Here is a 22,285-nt window from a genome sequence, read left to right as displayed (position 1 = left end):
TGCAAACGACTTTTTATTTCATTATAAGGCAATTAATTATGAGAGAGAGTATTCAGAGCCCAACAGCACAGTGCAAAAATGATATTTTACAGGGACCACATACCAAGATTATGGTGTGCACTCTAAACACTGATTTCTAGCATTGGGGAAAGGCTTGTCTATTAAAAAACATGTTTCATTGACAGCACAGCAAAGTAGTAAGTTTACTCTGAAGGGAACTTAGGGAAATTTTGGACAAAAAAGCCTGGATTAATGCCTCCCACAGGAATACCATGGGCTGCTGGCTCTAATGCATTTCTGTGTTCTTACGTGTAGCCATCAACTCGTTCATTTAGGAACTGTTTTTATTCTAAGAATCATAAAAAACTTGGAGATATGAGAAACCAGAAGAAAAGGCTCAAGTGCTTCTTATGGAAGGGAAAATTAAAAAAAAGTGTTTTAAACACCCTTAGCTGAAGCATTTTCCCATTAGGAAGAAAAAAAAAAAGGGGGGGGGGGGGACAAAACAGCAGCTCTGAAAACAGTCTGTATTCACCATACATATTATCAATTTAACCGCCTTGAATGGAAACTGCAAGAGCTTTGATAAAAATCAATTGAAAAGCTGTCTGCCTCACTGTTGCTTCAATAAAGTGCCTCTGTATCTTTTGCTGAAACCTTGTTTTCGTAGCCTCCTTAAACAACACTTTGTATTAAACCACCACAATGTTTCTCCTCCAAAAACAGACTCCAAGGCAAGTGCTGACACTGGCACTGTGCATTCAAACTTCCCTTCTGCAGCAGGGACCAGGGGTGTAAACCAGTACCTGATCCCCAATCCCAGACACACAGGACAACCCCATTTCTACTGTATTGTTAAAAATTAACTTTCAAGTCTTGCTGCACTTAATTCAGGTGCTGAACTTCACTCCCAGAGCTCTTTGCTCTGGGTCAGGCAGATCTGGGGCTGCAGTGAGAAGAGCTGAGTTCAGCAGCACACACAGCCCTGACCAGAGGCTGACCAAAACTGACCTCAATGCCCCTGCCCAGCACCCTGTGAGGAGCCTATTTCACACCTCACTGCCCCAGGTCAGCCCTCTGCACCTGCATGAGGGGGGGACAGCAGCAAGATTTGGTTTGGATTCAAACAAATAAGCACTTTCCTGAAGCCTTTGCAAAGTCTCCAGAGTAAAACAAAACAAAAATACTAAACCAGGCTTTCCTGTGTCCTCCCATGTAAGCCATATGGCCACTGTCAAATAAGCAGAATGGCCAAAAAAGAGTGACCAGCACTCCACATTCTTGTAATTCTATCAGCTTTAATCATCGAAGATGTTTCCTCTAACCTGCAGCAAGGGTATCTGTTCTAATAACCTTGAATAGAGTGGTGACACTTTAAAGATGGCTCCACTGAACAAAGAAAGATAAAAATGCAATTTATGGCAGGATGGTGAATCTCAAGGCAAATTCCCACTACTGTAAATTGCAGCTTTCTTTCCAGGCTGATCCCTCTCCACACAGCAAACACTGTCAGAGCTGCTTTACTACACATCTTCCTGCTCTTCTGCTCCTCACTGGCCAGGATATTCTTCAAGATAATATTTACAGTGGTGATTGGAAAAAATAAACAGTTCAGCCGTAAGAACTGGGCCAGCACCCAGTGCCACAAAGGATCTTGTCAGCCTCAATGTACTTGGCAGCCTATGAAATCCATGGCACCCAATTCCACCCTCAAAACCTTTGGAAAGTATTGGATTCTGCTACAAAATCCTGGGTGAGATTTTTGGTTTATATGTAAAAATGATGCTATAAGCTCCCTTCACAGCAACCTCCAGGTAAAAAGCAATATGGAATGAAAATTCAGGAATCTCTCAGGTACAGCTGCCTGCCTTCCACACAACAGCCCCACCAAAAACTCTTCTCAGGAGAGGACTTTGTTGGAGACACAAGGATAGCTGAGTGTCAACAGGTCAATCAAAGTATTATAGGAAAATCAGGTGAGGTTTGTAATTAGCAGCCATGGTGATGCCTTATATTGTTTCTGCCACGTCACCACTGGGAATTAAATAGAGGTTATCATATAAGCCAGTCCAAAAATCAGGTAGGTTTCAGCCATGAGGAACCTGGCTGCCATTTCAACTGGCACTTTAGATGCAGGAGACTCTATCCATCTCCATTACAAATCCTCTGAGCTCATCCTAGCATTACTTTCCCACATTAAGCAAAAGAGTTAACATAAAAAGCCTGCCTAGCTTCAGACATTATCCAGATAAAGAGGAGAAAAGAGAAAATCCCTTGTATTACCTCTCTCAGCTCTCCCCAAACCTTTTCTGACATCTTTTTTCTTTCAGACCTGGCATTCATCTGTAGATATTGCAGAGCCCTAATTAAATCTTCTCGTGAACCTCTGCTACTTCCTGGCAGAGAACACACATTCTTGGTGTGCTGATGGACCTACAGGATTTTCTGCACTTCTCCCTTATGGTGAGTGTTAGGCCTTGCTTGAAAACATCACAACTGTGTACAACACAATATGTTTAAACAGAAATACAAAATTATTCCATTTCTTTTAAAGAATGAAGAGAAACATAAGTGAAAATTATATTCCACAAGCTCATTGGAAAAACAAACTGTGGAAGCACTGGGCAAATAGCAGTGTCTGAGAACAAGGCATGCTTTTGTTTTACTGCTGTCTCAGAAAGGGATAACTGGCAGCGATAGGAGAAGCAGAAAAAATTGTCTTCCAAAATAAAATCTGCAGTTATCTCTTCCCCCGGGAGTAAAAAAAACCAAAAACATTCTGAAAGTGCAGCCGAATTTTGCATTAAGGGAAGCTGCACACCTAACCTTATCTGATGGAAGCAGCTCAGTGTTCAAAGCCTCAAAGTTGGCAGCGACCACTCGTTCAGCGAGTGAAGGGATGTGAGAGCTGGAGTCAAAGAGGCAGAGGGCTAAAAAAGCAGATTTTACTGCTCCTCCCTCCCTGCCCCCCCAACAATTCTTCAGCTCCTTCAAACCACTGACTGATGCTAAAAGGAGCTGCCAATGAAGAGAGGAGAAATTGCTGCTTTCCCTCCCCAAGCTGATGGCAGAGGCCTGGCCCAGCAGCAGCTGTGCTGGCAGGGGTGCTCTGATGGCCAAACACAACAAAGCCACTTCACTCTACAATCACCTTTCACTTGAGCTGTTCTCGTTATTCTCCTCAAATTCTCAGCACTTCTCTCCCTCAGCAGAAGAAATAAACACCCCAGATGGCTGAGGATAAACAGCAAGTTATACATATGCTCCATATAGCCTGGCAAAGGGAGCTCAGCCATGCTCAAAGCACAGCGTGACACTCACCCATGCAAGGGCCTTTTACCTCGACCAGGGGCTGTTCCTGCACATGGAGATGAGGAAAGGATTAGAAAAGAGGTTTGAGGCCATGAGTTGATATTCTGCAAAATTTTCTTCACTATTTTCAAAGACTTCCATCATTCCATAAATCAACGTAGAATGCATAGGCTAGACTTTGCTTAGCTGCTTGTTATAGAATCACAGAATGCTTTGGGTTAGAAGGGACATTGAGTATCATCTCATTCCACCCCTTCCATGGGCAGAGACACGTTCTGCTATCCCAGGTTGCTTCAAGACCCATCCAACCTGGCCTGGAACACTCCCAGGCATGGGGCAGACACAGCTTCTCTGGGCACCCTGTGCCAGGGCCTCCCCCCCCCTCACAGGGAAGCATTTCTTCCCAATATTTCTGCCACACTCTTTTCAGTTCGAAACCATTCTCCCTTGTCCTGTCACTCCAGACGCTTGTAAATAGTCTCTCTTCATCTTTCCTGCAGTCTCCCTTCAGGTATGGGAAGGCCACAACCAGATCACCTCAAGGCCTTCTCTTTTCCAGGCTGAACAATCCCAATTCTCCCAGCCTTCCCTTGCAGGAGATGTGCTCAACTGAGCATCACCTTGGCTTTGGGACTGCCCGCCCTCCTGCACTGCAGGAACCTGAGCCCTTCCCACCGCAATGTCAGAGATCTTAAATTTCTTCAGGGCCCAACAGAGGAAAGCAGGAGACACTGAGAGCCCACCCACCTGAGGTGAAAACCCAGAGTTACCAAACTCTGAACAAGTGATGCCCAGGCTTTCTCCTTTCTCTTCTTTGCCCCAGCCATGGCAACCCAGACCAAAAGATGAGTAGCCACAAAAGAGCACGTCTGTGGGAGGGAGGGAGTAGCCACGGCAGCCCAGGGAGGCCTTGACTGGCCATGCAGTGAAAGCTCGCTCAGAATAACCTGCTAATGGCACCAAAGCGTTACCAAAACCACCATTCAGCCTCCAGGCTGGAAACCGAGCACGGATTTGTGTGTCTAAACCACATCACCCCCCTGCCCACTTAGAGGTACAGGGAGGTTTCAGTACTTCGGGAAAAAGTGTATCAATGACAGGCTGGTCTGGAAGTCGGCACTCAACTTCAGGAAAAGAATTTGGGGGACGCAACAACTTTTCTGCATCCATCTCGACGTGGAGAAACTCTCTTCTCATGGACAATAGCCTGTCCAAAGTCCCCCCTGTTCCCCAGGCCTTGTCTGCCCTCTGCTCTCTCCACGACCCCCACTAACCCCAGAGTCTCTCACTGAGGCCTCCAGCACTCCCCAAAAGCAAAAGCCTTCCAGCACCTCCAAGCCCCCACCACCTCTGGAACCCCTGGTCCCCAGAGACCCTCCCACACCTCAGGGGCCACCGACAGCCCCCAGAGATGCCTCAGCCCCTCCAGATCCCCCATACCCCCAAACACCTCCACTAAGCCCCTCAGCGAGCCCAGATCTCCCCCGTGGGCTCTCACAGACTCTCCACCCACCGCTCCCACAGCCCCTCGCAGACCCCCAGAGTCCCCACAGCCACTCACCGACCCCCAGAGCCCCCCGCTGCCTCCAGCCCCACCCGCTGGCCGAAGCCCCCGCTGTCTCCCCGGGCCCCTCGGGCCCCTCCGCGCTCCGCAGGGCGCCGTACCGAGGCTCTGCCCCACCGGGGTGCTGAACGGGTTCCCCAGCAGAAACTCCATCTTGGGATGACAACAAACAGCGGCCCAGCGCCCACCCCTCCCGCACCGCGCCCTGACCGACAGCGGCGCGCACCAACCACAGCGCGCTCTCACAGGCGGGTCCCACCTCCCTACGCTCGATTGGATAGCTGCTGGACGCGCAGCAAAACCATTTGTTAAAGAGCGTGTCCATCACTGTCAAGCGAGGGGCCCTCCCACGCCCTGGCCCCGGCCCTTTCCCAGCCCTCCCTGTGATGGACGGCGGGGACACCGAGGCTGCCATTCCCCATTGGGCAAGGGCCGAAACGATTTGTAATATTATTGTGCAAAGAGAACGTCAATCATCCTAGCCCTCTCCGCCCCTAGGGCACGGTCCCGGCGCTGATTGGTTGACATGGATTTATCGCGTTCTGATTGGTAGCTGGCCTCCCCACCTACTCCATGCCCATTGGTGGCTAAGTAGATCACGTGACGCCCTTAGCAACGTACTCGGGCTTCCTTAGCGACGGGCGCTGAGGCGCGGGCGGGAACCGGGAACCGGGAACCGACACAGACCCCGGGGGACCTGCGGGTGAGAGGCCTGATGGGCCCGGATCTGGGCCTCGGTGGGTCCTGAGAGCGGCCCCTCCCACCTACCGGGCAGGGGTGGTTGTACCGGCATTGACCGAAGAGACGCTGGACAAGTGCACATCCCTGGAAGTGTCCAAGGCCAGGTTGGACGGGGCTTGGAGCAACCTGGGATGCTGGGAGGTGTCCCTGCCCATGGCAAGGGTGGAACAAGATGGTCTTTAAGGTCCCTCCCAACCCAAACCATTTTGTGATCGTACAAGAAAGAGAGAGAGAGGTCAAGGATGGATAAATCCAGAGCCTGCTGCTCCTCGGTCTGTACTGCACACTGTTACAGAGAGGTTTGGTTTGTTAATGAAACGCCATAACGAGAGCAGAACTCTCTAAACTCTGACATTATCATTGCTGTCCTATGCAAAAATAAATCAGAACTTACTCTGTAATTTTAAACATATTACACAAGCAAAAGTGTAAGTGTAAAAGTGTAAGCAAGTCCTTCACAGTGATTCATTAACTCCGCACAGTTCTAAAAAGACAAATAATCTCATTGCCTACAGGGCAACATTAGGGATATTTAAATTTCCATGAAAAATTCCTTCACTGAAAGGGTTGTCAAGCATTGGAAGAGGCTGACAAGAGAAGCTGTGGATTCCCCATCCCTGGAAGTGTCCAAGGCCAGGCTGGATGGGACTTGGAGCACCCTGGGATAGTGGAAGTTTTCCCTGCCCATGGCAGAGAGTGGAATGAGATGATCTTTAATGTCCCTTCCAACCCAAACTATTCTGGGATTCTGCAATTCTACGACTGCTGGAAAGAGTAGCCAGGCAATGATTTAATTTCTTTGTGTTTTCTGTCCTTTAAGGCTGATTTCGTCTCACAATGAGTCAATTTTTCAGTAATGTTGAGCCAAACATTATTGATGATGAAATGATTCAGAAAGCCATTGAAGAGAAGTGTCCAGAGGACCTTGGAGATCTTGCCAGACAGGAAAATACAAATGTCAAGGCTGTGACAGAGCTACAACTTAGCTTTAAAAGTGAGTATCAGAATACATACATGTTTTGCCTCTTCTTTTGCTAGAAGGTAATAGAATAAATGGGTAACTGGCAATGAGGCAACCGTTATTAGCTTGAATTTATTATGTGAAAACTAACGTCTGGACTTGGGCTTTTGCTCATACCTGTACAAAGGAGCAGCATCACAGGGAGTCGGGTGCTTTTGCTGATGGGTAACTTCAAAACTGCTTCACTTCCCACTCTTACTGTCGCTGCTGTTCTCATTTAACATTTATATTGTGGTGACACCTACAGGCCACAGGCCTGTTGGGCCCCTCAGTGGCCAAATCCAGCCCTGGGCAGGCCCTGCCATGGCTGGTGATTATGTGAGAGCTGTTTGGGAGATTATGGTGATTACAGTCCAATCTGATGGCATTCTCTGGTCATCCATAGCATTACCATGGCTTGCCTCTTATTGTCAAACCTGTTGTAAACTTGCACTCAAAAAAAAAAAAAAAAAAAAAAAAAAAAAAAAAAAAAAAAAAAAAAAAGAACGTTTGGCTCAAAATTTGAGTATTTGGGGGAGGGGGGTAATTTCACATGCAAAATCTACTGTTGATTATTCTTTGTTTGCTCCAGTAAAATAATATTTGTATTGGTTGATTTTCTTAGAAAAGATTCCCTTGACCTGATCCTGCATAGATTTGTTTGCAATTACAAAATCCAGAACTGTGTGAATATTCCTTGGTTTATGGTGCACTCACTAAATAAGGATAGCAGGACAGCAGATGAAATCTTCTGGGAAGCAATTGCAGGGGAAAGAGAAATGGGAGTGAGAATGTTCTGTATTTCCTGTCACCTTGGTCCTGATGCTTTGCTGTGGTGACTAACAGCCTGCCCTTGTGATTCTGTTTTTGGAGGAAACTAAATGCAGGGATATTGATTAGTTCTAAACTGCAGCCTTCACAGAAAGAGTAGACTCCAACTTCCTCTCCTGTGATGAGAATCCTGGGAGCAGGAGAGTAATTTAAAAAAGCAGGAGCTGGGCACCGCTAGACTGCAAATGCAGAGAAAAGCAGAGTCTCATCCCAAACCTCCTGCTTGGAGCTGGAGAGGAAAATGAAGGTCAAGGCCTCCTAGTAGTGGATTCATAAAGCCACTGGAGTGCAGGGCCATAGTCAGCATCCCCTGCACGCCTCATTGGCCTCACTGATGAGCAGCGTGCGCTGGTGCAGGACACTGAGGTTAAGTGGGCTGTTTCATTGAAATCTCGTCCAGCCAGTGCACCTCTGAGCTCTCCAGGGCACTCATCACATGCTGAAAATCCTTTTGGAGGCAAGACTGGATGTGTTTTCCTGGTGCAAGGCAGCGTGTCTGCTAAAACAAAGCTGTCTCACATGAAAAGCAATTTTCTTTTTTTTTCTATTTTTCTTCCCGTGGCTTTAGACATCCTGCAGATTGCTAATCTGTGGCCATTAGAGAATCTGACTAAACTGCAGCTGGACAACAACTTCATTGAGAAGATAGAAGGTCTGGAGACTCTGGTTCACCTTGTATGGCTTGGTGAGATACAGGCAGAGGAGGGTGGATGTCTTCACAGGTGCAAAGCAATCTGTGATAAACCAGGATGTCACCTTCCTTCTCAAACACGACTGATAGGAGTTTACCCTGGGAAGGCTGTCAGCTGTCTGTGTGTCTCCTTATTTGACTGTCAAATGTCAAAATGCCTGAGTATCAGAGCTGCAAAACAATCCTTCAAATGTTTAAAAACTGAGTTTAATACATTTGGTGTGGCAGGAACAGGAACCTGAGGTTTCAAGGCTGTTTCCAAGGTTTGTATTGTGTTTAGGGGTGACTTTCAGGAATATTTATGGAAACATCCCTGTGATTTAGAAGCCTGCATTCTGTTTTCAAAGCTGCTGCATGCATTCCAGAGCCTACAACCCACCATCCTTACCCCTGTATCCTTAAGGGGTTAGTGTCATCGTTGTCCCAAGGAGTGCCCATCCTTGTAGCCTTGTGTGACTGCTTGCAGCTACACAGATGCACAGTTTAGAGCATTCCCTGGAACTGCAGCCTCATTGCTGTCTGGAATTCTAAATATATCCTCAGCATGCAGGGCTTCAGCTCGTGAGCACATTGTGAAATGTCTAATGGGCTCTTCCGCCCAGTTGTCTGCACTGTTCTGCTCCACAGATGAGTGATGCACTTGTGAATCACCAACTGATCAGTGTAAGCAGAGTGTTTGGAAGCACACTCACATATTTTGTTTGCCCAAAGGCTGCAGTGGTTCAGCTGCTGCTACACAAGTGTCTCAGCCACCCAAGAGACCTCATAAACTGTTTTTGGACTCTTGGTTTGCTCAGTATTAGTCCAAGGGCAAATCCTGCCTTTAGTCACGGTGAGTGTAGGTGTTAGGAGAGATGTTCTGGCAGGGGAAGAGAACATTTCAATTAGTGAAGCAGCTAAAGTGAGCCTTTGCATAACTCCACTGACAGGGAACTGCCATATCTTGGTCCTGTGGGAGTGACCACCACTGTGGCATTAGTGTGGCAGGACAAAGTCTGCAAGAAACAGGACAGTGTGAGATTTATCACAGAAATTCCCCTCTAAGGGCATTTCCCCACCTCTTGTTTTGTGTTTCCCCATAAAGCAGAAGTCCTTTTCAGGCTGTGTATGTGGACTCTGCATGGACTAACTTCAGTTTTTCTTTTCATTTAAAAGTTGCACAGACAATTGCAAGGAGGAGATGGGAATAAAGGATGATTTAATGCTGAGCCTTTCCTGTGGGACATGGACCACCCCTGAGAAAAATCTGTACATAAACTCCTACATCCAGAACTGAAGGGCAAAATCAGGATGTTCTCCAAGAAATAATTTAATGTTTGGCTTCTAATTTCTTTCCCAGACCTGTCTTTCAACAGTATTGAAGCAATTGAAGGCCTGGATACTCTTACCAAACTGCAGGACCTCAGTCTCTACAGTAACAGAATATCTAAAATTGAGCACATGGACACATTGCAAGAGCTGCAGATTTTCTCCATAGGGAAGAATAACCTGACCATTCTGGAAGATGTGAGTGTTCCCTGGCTTTGTAAATATTCCTTGTTGAAGGATCAGATATTCTAAAACTGGCATTTGCCATTGTGTCCAAGCCCCTCTTTAGGTGATAAAATTTTCCTTAGGATTTCTAAGTAGTCTGAGCTATGGTTTTGGTCCTCTGGTGTTAAGTGCTTACTGCGGCCATTTTTCTTTTAAATTATTGACTCATGGGGGCCCAGTTCTGTGACTGCTCTCAGCCATGGTAAATTTCTATTGGCTGCCATGAAAGCTAGAAAAGGAATAAGTGGCTACATATGAGAAAATGGGGGAGACCAGGATTTGTTTGGGGTTCTTTTGAGGGCATTTTAGCAATTTAGGACCTGTGATTTGTGCACCCCAGCTGTCTTCTCTCTCCACCCATTGTCTAGATATTCCCAAAGTGAATTTAAGTATTTCCTTTCCCCAAAGCATTAGAAACTCCTAATTGACTGTCATGTGAATTTGGCAGCAGAGCAGAATACATATTGCAACTCAACTGTAATAAAAGCAATAAATTCCAAGGCTGTGTTTCCCCAGCACTGGGAAATACAGAGCTCTTTCCCTTTGGCACAGGTTGTCTGTCTCAGGAGGTTAAAAAGCTTACGGACACTGAACCTCAGTGGGAACCCTTTCTGCAGCAAAGAGCACTACAGGCTGTTTGTTGTTGCTCATCTTCCAAGCCTGGTGTATTTGGACTTCAAGCTCGTGAGTCACTCCACGGTGAGATTTTTGCATTCCCTGATTGGGAAATCAGGCAGCAGCATCTTACAGAGCCTTTGCTTTGTTGGTGTGCCAGCAATATTCCAGCACTGGGGGCAGGTTCCCTGCAGAAATCAGGCTCACAGAAACACACAGTGTTTATTCTGCTTCCACATAACAGCTGTGAACCTGTAGGCCAAATTCTGTCAAATCTGACAGAGAGGTAGAGGTGTCAGAAGCATGATGTCTTCACAGATTTTGTGAAAATCAGCAGCTGTGTGTGGGAGAGGAGGCCTGGTTCATGTTGCCACAGAGAGGCTGCAGTGTGAGTGCAAGTCTTCTTAGAGAATCTCAGAGGAAATCAGTCTTGAGACATGGATCCAGGGGGAAGGAGCCTTGGTGGTCCTGATGCTCACAGAGTGATTTGTTTCAGTAGCAAACTGACAATCCAGGCAAGCAGGTGTCTGGATGCACTTCCCACTTTTGATTTCTGAGAACAAGACATTTCATCCTCACCAGTAACCTATAGAACTGCTTTATCATCCTAGGGCTCAAAGGAACAAAGATGGGGATTTTTGTTCAGAGTTTGTTCTTTTTTTTTTTAGTAACCAAAGGACATGATTAATTGTAAATTTGCTTGGCACAGAACAGGAGCTGTACTTGGAATGTACATTGCTCTTACTATAGGACTGGAAGGGCTTTCCAGGTCATGGAATGCAGTCCCTGTTCATCAGGGACATCAGAGAATTGCATACTTAAATTTGTCAAGCTTCAGTTTCAAGCTAATGAGGTTCTTGCCCCTGGTACTACCTTGCCATCCACTCCTCCAAAGAGCCTTCTCCACCCTAGAAAATGTATTAACCTCGCTGACTGATCAAAGTGGAGCTCAAATTCTAGAAGTCAAAATAGAACTTCCTGCTAAAAGAGGAGAAAAAACCCCCAACTCTAAAGATGAGAAAATGGAGAGAGAAAAGCTTCCTGGGACTGAATTATCTCACATGCATTGAATGCAGAAACAGAGCAATATGCCAGCAAAAAATGGGATGAGGATTAGATTAGAAACTTCATAAGTACATTAATAAAAAGCTCAAGAGGAAATTGAGATGCAGATGCCACTCTGGTGTATGTTCTAGAAAGATCAGTTGCTTATGCCCAGACTCGTTGAGCAATGTTGGATAATCTAATACAAATATTTTATTTATATTTCTCAGAGAAAAGCTGCAACTGTAAAGTATCAAGAACTTACTAAGCCATTGGAGGAAGAGGAGGCTGAGGTTCTTGCCCTGCAGGAGACAGAAGAGGCAAAGCAGAAAGAGCTGGAGTACCAGCAGGTAAGTTTTCTTTGGCTGGTTGTGTATTGTCTCAGGAGAAAGAAGAACAACACATATTGACTTGTCTTTTCCCTGCTTGAAGATTTAATGAGAGGTTAACATTGACTCTGCTAAAACTAAGGCTGGGATTAATCTCTGATCTCTGAATCTTATCTTTTGGATGGAAACAGGAACTGCTGTGGAATACACATGACATGGGGGAACATTATTCTTTGGGCTGAGCAATGAAACTACAGATAGAGACCCTGCAAAGCTAAATAGTAAATCATACCCAGGGAGCTTATCAGCCTGACGTGAGATTAAGAAAATTACAGGTCTGAGGGAAATGTTAACATTTTCATGGTGAAGTGACTTTTTTTTTCTCCTTCACACTAAGTTAAGCTTTTCATTAGTTTCATGGTTAAACTCTCCAGGACTTTCAGAGATCACTGTAGTCCTGTGGCTGGACTGAAAGCAAGATCAGGTGGAATGGTGCTTTCAGTTGTAGCCTGTCTCTGTTTTCCAGACCTCTAGAAGATCAGAGAGGCTTAAGTTTAGTGTTTAGTGCCAGGGAGGATGCCTGCATCCTTTCCCTTTGTTCCTCCCCAAGGTTCAGTGACTCCTTATCGGAAAGGCTAAATAGTCTTGCAATAAATGTTTGTATATGGTAATGTCTTACACTGTCAACTGCCCAGAGAAGCTGTGGCTGCCCCATCCCTGAAGTGTTCCAGGCCAGACTGGATGGGGCTTGCAGCAGCCTGTGAGAGAGGAAGGTGTCTCTGCCCGTGGCAGGGGGTTGGAACTCGATGATCTTTAATGTCCCTTCCAACCCAACTCTTTTTATGGTTCCGTGATCTGATACAAGATTAAACAGGTGCTCTATCCTTTGGCTGCAGAGTTGTAGCAGCAAAACCCCTGGGATGGGTTTCACTCCAGTTGCAAGGTGCTTTCATGGCTTGGATGGTGTTTCTGCTGTGTTTATGTAACTGTGTCTGCACCAATGTTCTGCTGCTGCTGAGGTGCTTATAGGAGAGACACATCCTGAGGACTGGCAGCAGGCTGCCATCTTTATTTTACTTCTTTTGCTCTGTTTCTCTTCAAAGGCAGCCTTTGTTGAGTACCTGAATGGATCACTCCTGTTTGACAATCTGTATGGAGAGGACAGAGAAGTTGCCCAACTGGCTGCCATCCCTGCAGTGGAGGACCTGCTGCAGGCATATCCTTCCTGGGTTTGGAATACCTCCAACTAAAAGGTAATGCCTTGAGTTAAGAAGGAAGTGCATCCACAGGGACTCTTCATCTGTTGCTTTTGTCCAGAGCTAAAAGTTGCATTGATCTAAGATCTGAGACAGTCTGTGTTCAATTTTGGAATGGTACCAAAAATTACACTACAAGGCTGTGAGACCACTGACAGCTTTAAGGCTTGGTATCTTGTGAAATATGAGGGCTCCAAACAAATGGTTTATATTACTGGCGAGCTGGCCAGCCCAGCTTGAAACATCCCATTTGTAAAACTACTCATTTCTATCCCCAACGGGTCATGAGATCCCAGCGTTTTAAATTCTCACTGTTGTAATTACCATATTCCTTTTCTCTCCCTTGAATCAAACACGATTTCTGTAGCCTCCTTTTCTGACCCTTCAAGAATCAAGACTTTGTGCGTTCTTTAAGTCTGGAATCCACTTAAGGTTTAAAATGAGCTGGAAGATAAATCTCTGTTGGTTAGATTGTAAGAGCACAGTCGCTAAAATCATGTTGAAATTGAAGTGGTAGGAGATAGGAACAGACTAATCAGAACGATACAAGTCGCATATCTCACAACCTGCCAGAACTAGCAACGTGAAGCTTCCAGGCCAGCACATTTTTCTGATCATTGCTCCTATGCGGGGGAGCAGAAAGCAGACACTTTTTTTCTTTTCTCATTCAGATTAATAGAGTATTGTCAAGGCCAGTAACTTGACCTTCCTTAAAATTGCATTACACTGTTGGGGAAAAATGCATCACAGCTTAACTACAATAGACTCCAGAAACAATTCCATTTCCAAGATAATAGCAGAAGAAAAATTGACGTTATTTTTGTGATGCTACCAAGTCAGTAGTTTATTCTGTGCTCTGGCTGTGGGCTCCAGAGCTGTATTTATTAACTACACAGGCGCTGTATTCACACTTGTGAAGACAGACAGGGTTGTAGGCTTCCTTCTGCTGCTGTGTCAGAAGAGTCAGACAAGTGAATGCATTTTCTTCTCTTCCTCAAGGCCTTTTTCCCCCCCTCAAGTTGCCACAGCTTTCTCCATACCCTTAAGGCAGCAAAACCCTATGCATAAAACGTGAATAGGTGACCCAGTCCTGCCCCAGACAGAATATTTGGCAGCTCCCAGCAAGAACCACAGAGTTTACGTAAAAGTAGTTCATAGCTCTTGTTGCTCAGATTTGCGGAGGCAGAGGAACATAACGTGTTGCTCCACTGAACAAGCTAAAAACCTTGACTCTGCTGTCACATTCAAGAAGGAGTTTGTCTTAGTTTCTGAGAACCTGTACAACTATGGACTGGAAGAGTATGAAAAACGAGAAGCCACAGTCTCCAAATTCTACAAAAGATTCTATGAAATTCTGACAGTCAACCAGCAAGAAAGCAAGAGAACAATCTCAGACTTTGAAAGTCAGAACAAAAGGGTAATGTTATACTTTTATTTGTTTGATATGTGATTTCTCTACATCCTATACAAGCTTTTAATTGTGCTGAAAATGGAGGTAGCTCCATTAAATATAGAAAAATTGTTCTGGATTGACAATGTTGTAATGGAAATCAGTACTTGATCCCTAATGGCAGAATCACAGAGTGGTTGAGAGTGGAAGGAATCTATGGAAGTCATCTAGTTCTGGTCAAGGAGGACCACCCACAGGAGGCTGCCCTGTGGATTGTGGGTATCTCCAAGGATGGAGACTCCACAGCCTTCCTGGGAAACTTCTTCAGTGCTTAGTCACTAATATTTCTATATATCTTTTTAACAACATAAATTTATAAAAAGAAAAATAGTTTTGTTAGCTAATATAATGTCATTGGCATAATGTGAAAAGTTTTAAAATATTTTATGTAGGGAATTTCTACCCTTTGGACAAACTACAATCAGCTAACACAGGCTTTATCTATACTGGAAATTCAGTGTAGAAAAAAAATTAATATATCATAATGTTATCATCTGTAAAGGTAAAAGTCCTTCAAGGGTTTATAGAAAAAATGTGGCTGAACAGGGTACAGTTTTAACTTATTTTTTTTCCCCAATATTTCACCAATATTTAAGAAAATGGAAATGCTCAACCTTCCTTTTAGTATAAATATTTTTTTATAAAGTTGATTTTTAAGATAGATAGATGTTTACTACTACTCCCCTTCTTTTTGAAGCCTCCAATAGTTCTTCCTTCATTGACAAACCAGGAAGAAAAGGAGGGAAATTGCAGGGTATTCAGTTTATTTTCAAGTAATTTTCTGCTTCAGTTCATTTTCTCAACAACAGCTCAAGGAACTATAACCAAAATAAAAAAAAAATTAGAGAAAGTTATTTGAATGTATTTCTAGTCCTTTAAAGCAGAAACTCTCTTTTCATTCTGCTCAACTACAGCCACCCATTGTGGCTGTTCAGGGCGTAGCTTCTAGCTGGATCCCTTTCTAACCGTGTATAATAGATAGATCATGGTTTTGTTTCCACAGGGGAAAAAAAAATTTAAAAAAATGGGAGGGCTAAAGCCTGGTAACACTGTCAGCTGAGAGAGCAAGTCCCTGACAAGTGACACCAGCAGAGTCACGAGCGCTGGCTCCTGCTGGAAACCAGGTCACTTTTATTTCAGTGCCTGTCACAGGCTGATGGCTGCTGAGTCACTCTGCTCGCGGGGCCTTGAACCTTGCTGACTCATGTTGGAAATCTGCATCCAGCAGCTCTAGGAGCTGCCAGCACTACCAGAGTCACAGAACTGCAGAATGGTTTGGGTAGGAAGGGACCTTAAAGATCATCTCGTTCCAACCAGAAGTTTGATATGAGTATTCGGTTAACTTGTGCTTCAGTTCTCACTATACCTTCCATAAAAAACTCTAAACCAGCAAAACAAACCCTGCAAAACCTACAAAAACAAAGAAACAACAACAAGCCCCAGAGAAACACAGCTGAGGCCAGATTTTACCCCTTCACCTCTGTCTGACCTACAGGCTCAGCTGTGGATTGGGCAGCAAAGGGTGACAAGGGGGAATGGCCTTAAGCTGAAGGAAGGGAGGCTTAGGTGGGATATTAGGAAGAAATTAGATTAAATATTAGGAAGAAATACTTCTCTGTGAGGGTGGTGAGGCCTTGGCACAGGTTGCCCAGAGAAGCTGTGGCTGCCCATCCCTGGAAGTGTCCAAGGCCAGGTTGGATGGGACTTGGAGCAACCTGGTCCAGTGGAAGGTGTCTCTGCCCATGCAGGGGGTGTGACCTGGATGATCTTTAAGGTCTTTCTTAACCCAAACCATTCTGGGATTCTGTGATTCCCTATAAGCAGGACACAGGGGTCAGCATGCCAGTTTTCATATAAATATTAGAGGAGTTGGTATCAAAACCAAACACAGTGTTTTAACATCGTTTCCCCATCATTTAAAATTGCTGGAGGAGTTCAAAAGGCACAGTGGCCCCAGCAGACTGCAATCTGTGAGCTGTTCTTAGGGCTGTTTGTCTGTCTGTAATCCTTTCATGTAAACTTGGATAACCTGTAAAATCACTGTGCTCTCTGAAGTTGGTTAGGGTAGGATTAAAGGCCTTGAACTTTGAAGTTATTGCTCCCAGAGGTGCAACTTGAGTGGTTCTGGAGCCTTTTGAGCCTCCTAACTTGTTCACATTATAGAAGAGACCTTGCTCTCCCCTTCTCCCTTTTAAGACTGCAAAGTTTGGGTAATCTACCCCATTTCCAGACACAAGCCTTGGCAGGGTTTTTTAACAGAATTCTTTATTTCACCCCGTTCCATTCCCTCTCAGGAGAAGTGGATTAGACATAATAAAACATATATAGGGTTATAGACACTTGGTTCCAGTTGATTGTTAACTGATTTTAAATGGACTTGAAAATAACACATTCAGCACAAGAGGATTTTTTTTTCCAAGAAAACATAAATCTTGCCTGATACAAAAGTGACGTCAATACATAATTCTGAAGGGCAATAAATCCTTGCTTTAAGAGGAAGGCAGGCAATGATAGGTATTCCATATTCAGAATACTAAATCCTGACCCTACTGAAGTCAGTCAAGATTCTCCTTGGCAGGAAGTGGATCACGATTTAGGCCTGCGTTCCTTTCTCTGAAGTACTTGTTAATTTCTTCTTCACAGCCAGCAATGTCAAGAATTAAATATTTTTCTCTCTTTTTTTGCTTGAAATGAAGGGGAACTAAATTTGGAAGCATTGAAGGAGCAAAGTCTGCTGAGTAGAGGATGGGGAAGAGTTTTCCCAATCCCCCTGCAGTAGCAAACCTCAGCACTGTTGCCTACCCACTATGTAAATCCAGAGACTTCCCTGAATCATCACATTTCATTTCAGTTAATCAGCAGCAGGAACTTTTCTCACACATGTAACGAGTTAATTAAATTGCGATGGAGTGCTGAACACAAACTATAAGTAATTCATGTATCTCTCTGCTCAGAGGCTGGATGAGCTTTATCAGGCTGGGAGTGATGATATTGCTGAGTCTAAACGAGCCCAGGGCAAGGAGAACGTCCATCAGCTGTGGGATGCACTCATGACCTTGGAAGCACTGGTATCCAACGACCTGGAGGTGAGACCCAAGCTCACACCTGTGAGACCTCACAGCCATAACGTTGGGGGGTCACTTCTCTGTCACTGCAGCCCTGTGTAACACCTTACTCACAAAGAGGGGGGCACAGGACTTCCACTCAGGAAAATGTCTTGTCCCCTTCTCTGATCAAAGTTAGGAGAGTGAGATCAGGTCCTGGAAATTGATAACTTACAGCAGATTTCTGTTTCTCAGAGCAGAATCCAGTATGTCCATCACATTTATCCAAGCTGGTTTCCCACACTTTAGAGACAGGGAGGTTGTGCAATCATTTTATAGGTCTGCACAAGTTGCTGCATAGCATGGGGTATGCATTTGGAATTCTAGAGGTGTCATTCTTTGAAGCTGATCTTTGCTATAAGATTACACACATTCCTGCTCAGCTTGCTGCATTTGCTTGCATAATAGCTGCCTTTTCCTCCCCAGACTTTTCCTCAAAAACTAGGGCAGGGCTGCTGATGTGCATCTTCATCAAAGGAAAAAACCCAAAGTAATCTGTTTAAAAATGAGCAGGCAGGAGCTGTGGCCTGTGTGCAGCAGTTTACTTTTGTGAGTGTGGATGGTAGAAAGCAGCAGCTTAAAATGGATCCTGACTGCATCAGGATTGTGCCTTTTTAGTGTTTTCTGGGTTGGCCCTCACCTATCTGCAGTCACTTGTGGGATGAGCAGATACATTTCTCCCTCTGTGCCCTGCTGGATTTGCAGGATTCAGGTACTAAGACATTTAAATGAAACACTTCACAGACTCTCCATCAGCCATTTCTGGGGGAGGGAATAGGCAGCAGCAATTTTAATTTCTGAGGACCAGAAAGCTGCAGTAAAGCCCAGGCAGGGGTTGTGCTTCTGAGAAGAGGCTCTTCATACAGACAAGGACAAGGAGGCTGCAGCATGGCAGAGTGTGGGAATACAGCCCTCTCCAGGCATTGCTTAGCTGAGGGTAACAAAGGATCCCCTGGCTTACTCTGATGCCTGGAAGGCTGACCTGAAACAGAGACTGCGTAAAGGTAGTATTCAGTCAACTTCCCTCTAAAAAGCTGATTCTGATTTTCTGTCCCTGAAGAAGGGAAGAAAATCTTGCAGCACTTTGAAAACACTTTAAATGCTCGAGGCAGTTCAGTTTCTGACTGTGCTAATAACAGCAGCGAGACCAAATTACAATAAATTGTAGATTCCTCCTAGACTCCCTGACTCCCTGTTATGTTTATGCAAGTTTTCATTGTGATATTTCCCCTTTTTCCCCCCTGTTAAGGAACTGTTACAGGATTTTAAAAGAAGCATTGATGTCATAGCATCAGCATTCATTGAAACCATTCAAGGGATATATCCTTTTCACAGTATGTTAACCTGGACCTCCCAGTCCTGCGCCCACACCTCACCTCTAAATCCAAAAATGAGCCACCAGTATAAAAACTTTTTTTTTGTTTTTTAATTTATTTTTTATTTTAATCGAAAGAAAATATCTTTTCCCAGCTTTGAGAAATGGTCATTTAAGGTGCCCAGCTTCTTTATTTGGAAACTCTGGAGAGCACAGAAAGATCTAAATTCTACTGTGCTGAAAGTCTGTAGGATGTAGGAAGTTTTCACCCTGTTGGGAATCTTCCTTTCTTCTCTATGCAGAGAAGACAAAACACAGTGAAGATCTGGTTAGACTGTTTTCTAGGTACATTTCTGCCATAGCAGTCAATGAAATATCTGCAATTCTTCTTGAAAATGCTTTAAATGGTGTTCATTTTTGTACTTTTTATGTGTGCTGAAAAAAAGTTAGATGAGAGTACTGAAGTGTTTCAGTGTCAGGTCACACTCCTTTAAATCTAGAAATCCAGTGGCCTGGTGCAAATAATTGCACTGCATTCAGAGCTTAGCTTTTATCGGGAGACCCCTTCCAATTTCCCTGAAATCTTAGGTCCTCTCTCAGTCCTCTCACATATTTGGCAGTAAGGATGAGACTCAGTGTGTGATTAAGAACTGAAAGTGTGTGTCCTGATATCCTGATGCCACAGCAGCTTCTGGGAGCAGCCAGGTTCATTTATACAGAATCCCCCTGTGCAGACACTCAGTCCCAGCTATGGGAAGTCATTTAATCTCCACAGATGAGTGGTGTGGTCAGCTTTTTCCTTAAGCATGTTCTGTACATTCAGCCAGTGCCGGGATCTGGAAAATGGACAGCATGAAAAGCTGATGGAGATTATCTTTGCCACCATGGAGAAACTGGAGGAGGAGGAGTTTGGAGAAGATGTAGAGGATGTAGAGGATGCTTTGCCAGATGATGTTCGAAAGGTGAGGGCACCAAAACAATTTATCTTTGTGACGGAGTAGGCAAGAAAATGAGGCCATAGCCTCTTCTCTGAAAGGACAGGATTTCCAGGAGGTTCAGTGCTGCCAGAGCCATACCTGAACCACAGCAAAACCTCCTTCCTAAAGGGTCCAGCTGCTTGGCTGAACTGTGGTGCCTCCGGACATCTCCACTGACTAGGACAGGGGGTAACTGCACTGCAGATTTCCCTGGGCATTGCCAGAGCTGGTGGCAGCAGCCCAGGAGAGGTGCTGAGGAAATCTCTCTCCTGCTTCCTGCACAACTCACTGCTCTGGCTGATTTCCAAGCACTCAGGCAGCATCTTTGCTGCACTCCCTCACAGCTGGTTTTGTTCAGACTCTCCCTGCTCCCTCAGCAGAATCCCAACACTGCTCTGAATTTCTTCCACTGGGGCTCTGTTTGCCTCAGTGATTTCAAAATCTCTTCCTGGAGCTCCCGAGCCCATGAGCTGATCTGGAGGCAGGACATGACACTTTAAATGGAGCCTTCCACCGAGTCCTAACTCTTGCTGTGCAAGCAAAGATCCCAGAAATCTTTCCAAAAGCACCAACATCGTTGCAGTGCGCCACTCAGCAGTGCTGCTGCCCTTTTTGCCTCCATTATTCCTTCATTTAGTGGCTAAATTACTTGAATTTGCATTAGCTGTGGTTTTGCTCTGTCCAGATTATCCCAGCCCCCTGTCACTCCAGGTAATCAAGAGCTGACAGACACAAACCAGACCCCTGAGCCCCCGGGGGAGCTGCTGCTTTATGGCCTGTGCAGATGGTGGCGGTTCCGCACCGCTGCCGCGCACCCATTTTGCTTCACTGCCATCCATTCCCATGGAGAAGGGAATTCATTTACCCAACAGCTGCACTTGGCTGCAGGAGGAGACTCATTATGGGTTAGCGAAGCCACCCTCTATTTTAGAGCCATGAGGGAAGTCACTGCTTCCATTAGAAGCTGGGACTCTCCAAAAATTAAGATTTACAGCTAGTGCCAGCAGTGCAGGAATCCCTTCCAAGTGTGATTTTCCATTTCCAGGCATGCTGGAGCATATACAGACTTTATTCAACACCAGCTGCATGGCAGCCCTGCTTGCACTGAACTCCCAGTTCCAGCATGTGGGGCCAAGGGTGCTGCCTCTGTTTCCCCAGCTGTATTAGGGATAATGCCCTCATTACACCATAGCAAGGCCAAGGATAAATCCCTGGATTCAGCCTGATGAGTATGGATTTGCCAGGCTGAGGCAGAGGGTTTCTCCCTCTGAGCACTGCTGTGCTGCTCATTCATTGTGTGCTCACCCCCTCCTCTCATCCGGTCACGTTACCTCCCAGCTCCTCACAGACAAAAACACCATTGTCAACGCCATCAACGTGTCCCACCACATCCGCCTGCAGAAGATTGATAAGCGAGAGAGCGACATGCTCTGCAACATCTACAAGTGGCAGAACTCAGAGACAGAGAAGGTAAGAGACCCTCACACTCAGGGGGATGGGGCACAGACAAGTCTGGCCCAAGTGGCAGGGGCACTGTGAGGAGAGATACTCCCAGACCTTTGCTAGAGCCCTCTGTGCTCCAGGGAGCTGGACACGCCTGCAGATTCACTGCTTGGTTTCAATCTGTCCAGGCTTTCCAAACTGAGAGTGACAGAAACCGCGCCTCGATCAAAAAGATCATTTGCTTCATCAACACTCTGCAGAAGGAGCTGGATAACCCAGTGATCGTGGAGCCTACGAAGTAGGGCTGGGCAGCTGCCTCAGCTGGGGCACACAGGATGGCCCCCAGCAGGAGCAGCTGCCTTTCTACACCGAAGCTGCCTGGGACATTTCAGACCAAATGCATATTTCTTCCATCCTATCATAAACTGCAAATAAAAGCTACTTCTTGACTCTGGAAAAGCATCCAAAGCCCTGTCTCTTCCATCACATTGGCACGAAGCCCGTGCAGACAGCTCAGACCTGGTCACAAGGGGTTATGGATCAGCTGTGAGCTGATTGAACCAAATCATCGTAGCATATCATGCCTGAAAGCTTTGGTACCTGCGAGCTCAGTGGCAGGAACCTGTGAGCCGCTGGCACGAGGCAGCAGCTCGGGAGAGGAGCACTCTCCATCAAACCACCCCTGAGATAACAGCAGGTTTCCAGCTCAGCAAGCACACGGCTGGCAGGGGCTTTGTATGCCTGGGAGCCTCATCTTCTCACCCCTTCTCTCACAAGCGGCTTTCTGCAGCGTGAGCAGAGCAGCCCCCAGCCAGCAGGAAGGGAAATCAATGGTTCCACAGGAGCTCACGCGCCGCTGCTCGCGACAGCCAAGCGAGGAGTCATTAATTCCCCTCCTTGCTCGGTGACAGCCGCTGCCACCACGCTCGCTTGTGGGCAGCTTCTGAGGAATGATGCTGGCCGGGGTGGTGCTGCTCCAGGCAGCAAGGAGAAGGTGGGAAGGTTAAACGAGAGGGTGGCTGTGTATGCACACCAGGGACAGAGCAGGACTCAGAAAACCCCGTGGCTGGTGCTGCCTGT

General features: G+C 45.7%; 2 protein-coding genes across 4 annotated transcripts in view; one reads left to right on the top strand and one right to left on the bottom strand.

The window, feature by feature from the left end:
* TOM1L2 (target of myb1 like 2 membrane trafficking protein) overlaps positions 1-5,069 on the bottom strand; it is a 56,724-nt gene extending 51,655 nt beyond the window's left edge. For all 3 annotated transcript variants that reach the window (XM_083872523.1, XM_083872521.1, XM_083872522.1), the window contains exon 1: positions 4,978-5,069. In XM_083872523.1, coding sequence (XP_083728649.1) covers positions 4,978-5,029 — 52 coding nt within the window. In that variant the 5' untranslated portion in view covers positions 5,030-5,069. The remainder of the gene's footprint in view (positions 1-4,977) is intronic.
* A 476-nt stretch (positions 5,070-5,545) lies between these two features.
* Positions 5,546-21,633, top strand: DRC3 (dynein regulatory complex subunit 3). The gene is made up of 13 exons (XM_083872289.1): positions 5,546-5,721; positions 6,438-6,611; positions 8,017-8,133; positions 9,479-9,645; positions 10,225-10,371; positions 11,562-11,681; positions 12,764-12,889; positions 14,166-14,333; positions 17,321-17,452; positions 18,720-18,792; positions 19,605-19,747; positions 21,101-21,232; positions 21,394-21,633. Exons 2-13 carry the CDS (start codon positions 6,455-6,457, stop codon positions 21,505-21,507), a joined length of 1,596 nt encoding a protein of 531 aa, XP_083728415.1. The 5' UTR covers positions 5,546-5,721; positions 6,438-6,454; the 3' UTR covers positions 21,508-21,633.
* The last annotated feature ends 652 nt before the right edge of the window (positions 21,634-22,285 follow it).

The sequence above is a fragment of the Zosterops lateralis genome, assembly GCF_965231275.1.
Source record: "Zosterops lateralis genome assembly, chromosome: 15".
NCBI lineage: Eukaryota > Metazoa > Chordata > Aves > Passeriformes > Zosteropidae > Zosterops > Zosterops lateralis.
Note: the sequence above shows the minus strand (reverse complement) of the source record. Positions and strands in the feature narration are given on the sequence as shown.

Coding starts and splice junctions, on each gene's coding strand:
- DRC3 (XM_083872289.1), top strand. CDS start 6,455: ATGAGTCAATTTTTCAGTAATGTTGAGCCAAACATTATTGATGATGAA. Junction 10,372..11,561: donor AGCTCGTGAGTCACTCCACG/GTGAGATTTTTG, acceptor TATATTTCTCAG/AGAAAAGCTGCAACTGTAAA. Junction 12,890..14,165: donor TGCAGGCATATCCTTCCTGG/GTTTGGAATACC, acceptor GTCACATTCAAG/AAGGAGTTTGTCTTAGTTTC.